This window comes from Chanos chanos, chromosome 8 (assembly GCF_902362185.1).
Source record: "Chanos chanos chromosome 8, fChaCha1.1, whole genome shotgun sequence".
Classification (NCBI taxonomy): Eukaryota; Metazoa; Chordata; class Actinopteri; order Gonorynchiformes; family Chanidae; genus Chanos; species Chanos chanos.
Genome location: NC_044502.1, coordinates 29,955,246 through 29,963,753, shown reverse-complemented (window position 1 = coordinate 29,963,753; position 8,508 = coordinate 29,955,246). Strand labels below are relative to the sequence as shown.

At 42.5% G+C, this 8,508-nt stretch overlaps 1 protein-coding gene across 1 annotated transcript; it reads left to right on the top strand.

The window, feature by feature from the left end:
• Window positions 1-6,566: 6,566 nt before the first annotated feature.
• On the top strand, window positions 6,567-7,872 carry LOC115819550 (phenylethanolamine N-methyltransferase-like). The gene is made up of 3 exons (XM_030783059.1): window positions 6,567-6,762; window positions 6,935-7,142; window positions 7,434-7,872. Exons 1-3 carry the CDS (start codon window positions 6,567-6,569, stop codon window positions 7,870-7,872), a joined length of 843 nt encoding a protein of 280 aa, XP_030638919.1.
• The last annotated feature ends 636 nt before the right edge of the window (window positions 7,873-8,508 follow it).

The following is an 8,508-nucleotide window of genomic DNA, read 5'->3' as shown; positions in this document are numbered from 1 at the left end:
AAAGAGGGCGACGATTTTCTTGTTGTTTCTGTTGTCTCTGCCTGACCAGTGCTCCAGCTCTTTTGCCTCGCTTCCTTCTCCGTCTCCGTTTACAAGGTGTAGCAGGTAGGCTAAACAATTTAAATCTAAACAAATGGAAGTCCGCTGAATCCGTTGAACAATTTTTGGCTATAAATATATTTCATAAACAATTATATTAATTATTATTTTAAATCAATTTGATGCTTTGAAGGCACAATACTTGCACTGTCAATGAATGTTGGGTTAGAAAATACAACACATTAATTACAACGATTAATGTGACTTCTGGTGTAAACCACGCCTGCTTCCGGTCTACTATCCGAATACTGATATAAAAACAAATAATTTTGTTGGTTGAACAGATACAGATAATGACATCTATGTACACCTGTGTTACTACATACTCTGAGTTAACTAACTCAGAGTTTTCACGAAATACACTTTCTAGATCCTCCCAGGCAGACAGATAAACCAACACAACGTAGGACAAACAATTCTACACCAAAACAAAGGCCAAAACTAGAGCATTTATACAGAACGTAACAAGACAAACAAGACACAGGTGGGGCTAATAATTAGGTTAATTAAGGAAAGCAGGAAGTAACAGATCTTAAATCAAAACTAACCACTGGAGGGGGAAAGAGAGTACTGGGGCGTGACACTTGTGTGGTACAAAATATTTTTAAAAAATGTTGCCTTATTTTTTGTTCCTTCTTATGGCACAAATTTAGCAGTGTGCTTAGATTATTTAAATTAGCCATTAAGATTCAATGTATCCAACAGGTATTAGGACTTACTTGTCCATTCTACATGTATTTCTGTTGCAAGTCCTGAATCTGGGAGCTAACATTCCATTCCAAATAAGATACTTTTAGAGATCATTTCTCTTTTTATTTTGATACCATGTTTCAGAGGCGTAACTAGCAGTAAGCAGTAGTCATGCGCGGGTCAGGGTTTTTTAATACCCGCACCCACCCACCCCGTTATGAGAGCCAACCCACACCGCCCGACCCGCAAAAATATGCGTTAAACAACCACCCAAACCCAACCCGACCCGCTAACTGCCAGCATTAGCCTGTATAGCGATAGCATCATAGAGTGAGAGATAACGTTTTCCTATTTAGTGCACGTTTTAAAAAGGACAGACACTTGTGCAGACAGAGCACGAGCCACCGTAGGCTAGAATAAAGTGAGCGTTGTTGCACTATTTTGTTTTTGGGCTGTTTCCCCAAACGTTAACATATAGCCTATTGTATCTTAGCCCAATATCGTCTGGGTCTAGGGTACTAAATAAACAGAAATTGTTCCATACAGTGTTCTTTATTGCTGAATAGCAGCAAAACAAGTAACTCTTCATTAAAAACATGAACTCCCTCTCTCTCTCTCACACACACACACACACACACACACAAACGCATCCTTTACGTCTTAACGGTGAACTTAAACAAAAAAGTAGCCAACATATGTCATATGTCTGTTTTGGCCTAGTGTTTGGCTGCGCTGTGTTAAAAAAGAATGGGGTCCACGATTCCAGGATTTGACCAATTTTGACGCATCGCGATATGACTGCCGATTCAGGTTGATGTAGTCTACCTGTTTTATGGCCATCATATTTGTACAATGCCTCACAACTCAAGCAGATAATATATTGTGTCATCGGACATGACGACCTGCCTGACTCTCTCCCATACCTTATTTGAAAACCTCGCGACTTTTAATCTAAACAAAAGCTATGGATACCACTTAGGGAAAAAAAAAAACATGTAATGAAGCCTGTTGGCAACACTCTAAAACTGCATTGATCAAAACCACAATTGCAAATTGATGGTAAAGTGGTTGATAAGCTGTTAAGTCAGGCTATATAAATTATGTATTGCAAATGTATTGTAAATGATAGGCCTAGTCTGGGTACAGAGAGATGTGTGATAGATGTAGGTTACTTTATAATGGAAGCCATAAGATGCCACGAATTTACATTTAATTTAGATTCCGTTTTCTCTTGATGACGCATAATTTTTCTTTGTTTCCTCAAGATTTCAGGAAAGCAACCGTTTTCCCGTGATTACAAAATAATATAGTGGCCTGTGCTTTGCTGTATGTCGTTCAGGATAACCAATTACAATAGAAGGAGCAAGTGCATGTCAGCGCACTCTCTCAAACTTGTAGAGATGGATGAACCTATTTTATACTGCATTGAGGGAGAGAGAAATACCCGAGGAGGACCTCGCTAGAATGGTGCAGGACAAGGTAAGAAGATTGTTCTCTCAAGATCTCAAATTAATTATGTAGTTATCCCGGAAAACAAAGTTTCGTTATTTCGTGATAATGACATAGGCCTAAATAAGTTGAGATCTCAAGAAAACAAAACATGTTATTTTTCTATCACGAGAAAACGGAATGTAAATTTATGACATTTTAGGGGTTCCATACTTTGTACTTCGGTAATGCAGATTATTGACAGCCAGGGCATAAGAGGACCTGAACCCTCCGCTGCATGCGTGTGTGTTTTAGAGAGAGACAGAGTGACAGAGAGAGGGGAAGAGAAGGTTAAAAGTGGACTAGTAATTACAGCCTCGCCTAGTGCACGTAATTTTTCTTTAAGTTACTTATAACTTACTCGGAATGCTGCTTTGTCACATTTTGACTAGACCTGACCAATACCGGCATACTTTTTAAGAAGCTCACCCGAATCCGCCTTTGCAGTCCCTGTTGTGCCATCTACGCACTGCAGCGACATATGCAAGATAATAGAGCAGGCAATGAAGACATCTTGGAGTCCATCGAACAGGTGCTCTATGTGTACAGTTGCCTGCAGAGTCTTGTAAATAAGATGAGGGGGCTCCTCTCTGCTGGTGACTTTGAGATTAGACAGTGGGCAAGCAATGATATCACTGTCATCAACCATCTGCCCAGTGAAGCTAGATCTCAAAGCAGCGAGCTGTGGCTTTCCCAGGTCAGTTCCGACCTCCAGGAACCCACCTTGGGCCTGTGTTGGGACTGTTTACGCAACACCCTAGGGTACAAGAGTCGAACCCTGGAATCTTCCCTGCCCACCTTGAGACACATATACAAGGTGCTCGCCTCCGTTGGGTTACCTGCTTCCATACACCAGGTCTTGGTACAAGATCTTTGCAAGACTGAGCATGGTTGAGATGACCCTATTCAGCAGCAGGACCTACTAGAAAGATAGCAAACATGGGAAATCAAGCTGCGTGACCTGAACAAAGTGGAAATTTCTCGGTGCTACGACCCACCATGTGCTGCCTTTCCTCCAGGGATTAGGGACCTCCGTGTATTTCGTGATGCATCGAAGAGAGCTTACAGGGCAGTTGCATACTTACGGTCCATTGATGAGCAAGAGCATGTCCATACAACCCTTGTCATGGCAAGATCTCGTGTGGCACCTAAAAACAAATTTCCATGCCGCGTCTTGAACTGAGTGCAGCACTCACCGGTTTTCAGCTGTCCTGTTGACCGAGTTGACATTGCCAATTCGATCCATCACCGTGTGGTCCGACTCCACAACCGTCCTGTACTGGTTTTGAATCCTGCAGTTACAAAGTATTCATTGGGACCCAGATTGCAGAAATCCAGGAACTTACCGGTTCAGCTGAATGGAGATATGTGAACACCGCAAGCAATCCAGCAGATGACGTTATTAGAGCACGGACTTTGATGGACCTTGTGCAGTCTCGCCAGTGGAACCAAGAACCACACCTCCTACAGTGGAAAGAAGAGGATTGGCCAGTAAATCCTCCTGTGGAGGGAAGCCCAGAAGACCAAGAACTGAGGAAATCCGCTTTCTGTGGCAATGTAAGTGTAATTCAAAGTTCACAGCTCCCAGACCCAAGTCTGTTCTCCACGTGGAGAGATCTGTTGCAAGCGGCACATCAGTCCCTTCATTGGGCAGCGGATGGCCTTGCAGGGGGAGATCAAGCCTCGAAATATAAGGATGCCGAGATGCACCTTCTCAGGAAGGCTCAAACAGATTCCTTTCCAGATAAGATTCAGGCACTGACCTCAGACAAACCTGTACCTGCCTCCAGTTGGCTATCCTGTCTTTCACCTATCTAAGAGAATGCCACAGGGCTGATCAGAGTGGAAGGAACACTCCGCAAAGCTGTAGATCTGGAACCTGAGATCATTCATCCCATTGTGGTTGACTCCCACCATACAATCCTAAAGCTCATAAAGGAATATGACAATAACCTATTCCACCCTGGCTCGGAACGCGTGTTTGCTGAGCTGAAATGCACCTATTGGATCGTTAGGGGGAGAGAGGCGATCCGTAGGCACCGGTTCAATTGCCCTCAGTGTCGCAAGTGGCGAGCCAACCCTGAAGTTCCCAAGATGGCAGACTTGCCAGCAGCCCGTCTCCAACTTTATAAGCCCCCATTCTACTCAATTGGAGTAGACTGCTTCGGACCCTATACCGTCCGGATTGGACGTGGCCACGAGAAACGCTGGGGGATCATATATAAGTGTCTCACCACACGGTGCGTTCATTTGGATCTGTTGGAAGGCATGGATACTGACGCATTTCTCATGTCTCTTAGACGTTTCATCTCATGATGTGGGAAACCATTTGGGCTTCTGTCTGACAGAGGGACTAACTTCCGTGGAGGTGGCAGAGAGGTACACAGGGTATTTGAGGCAATGGGTGACTCTCCAAAGGAAGCTGGCAGAGCAACAGATTGCTTTCTGTTTCAACCCACCTAACTCACCGCACTTAAGAGGAGTGAAGGAAAGAGAGGTAAAGGCCATGAAAGTTGCTCTGCAGGTAGTCCTGGAAGACCAAGTAGTCACGGAAGCTGTCTTACACACAGTCTTAATCGAGGTGGAAGGTGTGCTCAATTTGAAGCCAATGGGATATGTGTCATCCGACCTGGCAGATATGGATCCAATCACACCTAATATCCTGCTGATGGGCCGTCGTGACGCATCACTTCCACAGGCCATGTAAGCCGCAAATGATGCACCTGGGAACTGACGATGGAGGCATAGCCAAATCCTTGCGGATCATTTCTGGGTCAACTTTGTCAGACATTACTTACCTGATCCGCAAGTGTGAAAGAAGTGGACAAAGAATGAAGAAGACCTGGCAGTTGGTCAGGTGGTTCTTATTATTGATCCTCAGCATCCTCGAGCATTGTGGTCTATAGGGAGAGTATCAAAGACTTTTCCTGGAGATGATGGATGTATCCAAACGGCAGCCATCCAGGTCCATGACAAGGAATATGTGCGACCTGTGGCCCAGTTGATTAGACTCCCTGCTATAAAGGAGGATAATGAGGATGTACATACTTAGTCCATATGCCAGTGGACTTCATGTTGTGTGTACAAAGTTACAACTGCTATAACTTTGGGGGCGGCTGTGCTAAAGCCCCACCAATGAAAATGAGGCTGTCACTGTTGTTAGGTAGTTGCTAGGATACAGCCCCTTTAGACCATACTAGGAGACCCCACCTACTCAATTAGAGGCACATGTTGTAAGTTCATTTTTCCTTATCTCTTTTCCTCAGTGGATGGTGGATGTTGAACAATGTGCTGCCATGCATGAATGTCTACCCTGTTGGTGAATTATTTACGTACAAACATGTATGTCTTGTTTTATCTCAGTTGCAACCGGTAGTTGAGGATTAATAATCTGATACTATGCCAGCTTGTGGAAATGTCATTCTGAGTTCATGATGTTACACCATATAAGAATTTTTAATTGATATTATTTGGTATTAAAACTATGTAGATTATCGTAATGACATTATTCTGTTAAATCCCTCAGAAAAGGGAACTGCATCAAACGCCTCAATCTGAGTTATTGCCACCCAACATAGGTGCCTTAGGTCTCCACCATACTCTCTAACCGGAGTAATATCTGAAGGGTTTTTATTGCCACAAAGCAATAAAAATACAATATGCCAATATGAGCCTTTTGAATTTTAGGTTACTTTTTAAGTCATTTATTATTTAATAATGACGCAAGGCACATGTAAAGGTGGATATACAAGATATATAAGATACAAGATATATAAGGGTAAGTTCTTAGCTGTTGTGGAGGATTTTGAAAAAGATATCTGAATGAAACAAACTGCCAAATACTTAGCAACAGATCTGTGTGCTGAATATAAAATATGTAAATTCTTTGTGTTATTTACAAGCATTTGGTGGCTGTTTTTATAATCCTGTACTGCACAATGAATATTTCTTCACCATGTGGTAAATAATGTTTGCCCATCTCCCTTTGTGGTTTCTCGCTCTCTCTCTCTCATTGTGTCTGTGTGTGTGTTTGTTTGTTTGTTGAGTGTGTGCGTGGGTGTGGGTGAATTTGTGGTGCAAGTGCCACCTTATGGCCCTCAGAGGTCAGAGAGGCACAAAACAAAACCTGATGGTTATCCTTTTGACTGTTGAGCAAACAAGGACAGATGGACAGATCTCTGTCAATGAGGCTGCAACTACATTGTACATAAATGCCCTGAGGCAAGTACATACAAGTATAAGTATGTCAGGGTGATGTTTTCTTCAGCAGAAGTTTGCAGACTGATAGCATGGAGGGACAGAATGGAAAGGAAAGTGCTGGGCAAGAAAAAAGATTGTCCGAAGCCGAGCTGAAGACATGTTACCAGCATTTTGATCCTGCAGCGTACTTGCAATATATCTATACTCCACCACGTGCTAACTTTGACAACAAAGACAATATCGCACCATGGCAACTTGGCTGGCTACACAGGGCTTTTACTGAGGGTACTTTTTCTCTTCTATGTCTCCAAATTTCTCTATGCAAACATCTCCTCTGTAGTTCCCATCTCCGCTTTTCATCTGCCCACTTTAAGTTGTTATGCTGCCATAACTTTTTGGACACTTTTACTTTTTCACATTTAAAATCTCACTCTCTGCTATTCTCTCTCTCTCTCAGGTGATGTGAAGGGGGATATTCTGGTGGATATAGGTTCTGGTCCTACTCTCTATCAAGTGATGAGCGGCTGTGAGCGCTTTCGTCGTGTGATCCTTTCTGACTTTGTGGAGGCGAACTGCAGGGAACTGCAGAACTGGCTACAGGGCAAGAGTAACAGTCTAGACTGGACTCCTTTCTTTCAGCATGTCTGTAAACTGGAGGGGAGAAGGTGAGACTCAAAATGCACCCTTTTCTGTACATTAATGCATACTTCACCATAAAGTAGGTATTTGAAGGCTGCATGGAAAGATTACGTCACCATCAACTCCTGTACAAACAGTTTCATTCATGAACTTAACATCAAAAATAAATCATGTCATGAAAAAAAAAATCTACTGACCAACTGATAGACTTCTACTGATTGAGGATAAATGCCATAACTATTCAAAACTGCTGCTTTAGCTTTGTTTCAGGCATCAATGATTTAATTATATACACCTCTCAATTCACTTTTTTTAAGCCCTGATGCATGGAGTGAGAAAGCACAGCGTCTTCGATCCGTGGTAACCGACGTGTTACCCATTGATGTACACCAACCTCACCCGTTACTTCCGGAAGCCTTGCCCCCATCTGGAGCTGACTGTCTGATCTCCTGCTACTGCCTGGAGTCTGCTAGTCCTGACCTGGCTTCCTTTAACAGAGCCCTGGGTCACATCTCCAGCCTGCTTCGTCAGGGGGGCCACCTCCTGCTCATTGGAACCCTGGAAATGACATTCTACTATGCAGCACCAGAATTGTGTATCCCTGCGGTGCGCCTGGATGAGGCTCAGCTGTGTTCCAGCCTGAAGAACTGTGGCTTCCAGCTGCTGGAACTCAGCATTTACCACCTACCACAGGACATGCAGAAAAGTACTGATGACGCTAAGTCCATGTTCTTTGTGAAAGCTAAGAAACAGTAGACATGGGGACAGTAATGGAAAGATTTTAGTAGATCAGACTTTTGATTGATAAGCAACATTTCACATATAATATAAGTTTAGTTGGACCTGGATGACAGAATAAGTTCACTGAATTAGCCAAAAATTAAAGAAAAGCAGAAGAGGTTAACTTACTTCATGACCAAATTCGAAGCATGCTTTGGTTTGAAGGGAATTCTTTTACTGTATTCATTTCTTTTGACTATTTGCATTGTATGTGTTACATGGATATTTAAATAAATGATGATAACTGAAATGTCCTCTGATTTCTTACTACAAGCTATATTTTTAAGAGATTTGAAGCATTTTGATTCTTGAACACAGTGTTACACACAACAGTAATAAGGGTAAATTGAGTACAAAATGAACGTGATGTTCATGAATATATAACAGAGAATACATTAAGTGGAAGGACGGGTGAACCTTGCATGGATACTGCAGGTCTCTAAATTAAGAACTTGAACAAGATACATGCTACTGATGGCATGGCTTTCTGATATGTTATTTAAATATATCACTGGATTTATGACTAGCTTACATGAGATATTGACTTGTTGGAATTTGGGATCTTAAGTAAATACAATATTCCAGAAAAACACCAAGCAAATGTGGAACCTG

What these genes read in the sequence shown, in the direction of transcription:
- LOC115819550 (XM_030783059.1), top strand. Translation starts at nt 6,567, where the DNA reads ATGGAGGGACAGAATGGAAAGGAAAGTGCTGGGCAAGAAAAAAGATTG. An exon ending in ACACAGGGCTTTTACTGAGG is followed by an intron (nt 6,763 to 6,934) that starts GTACTTTTTCTC and finishes TCTCTCTCTCAG; the next exon opens with GTGATGTGAAGGGGGATATT. An exon ending in TGTAAACTGGAGGGGAGAAG is followed by an intron (nt 7,143 to 7,433) that starts GTGAGACTCAAA and finishes ACTTTTTTTAAG; the next exon opens with CCCTGATGCATGGAGTGAGA.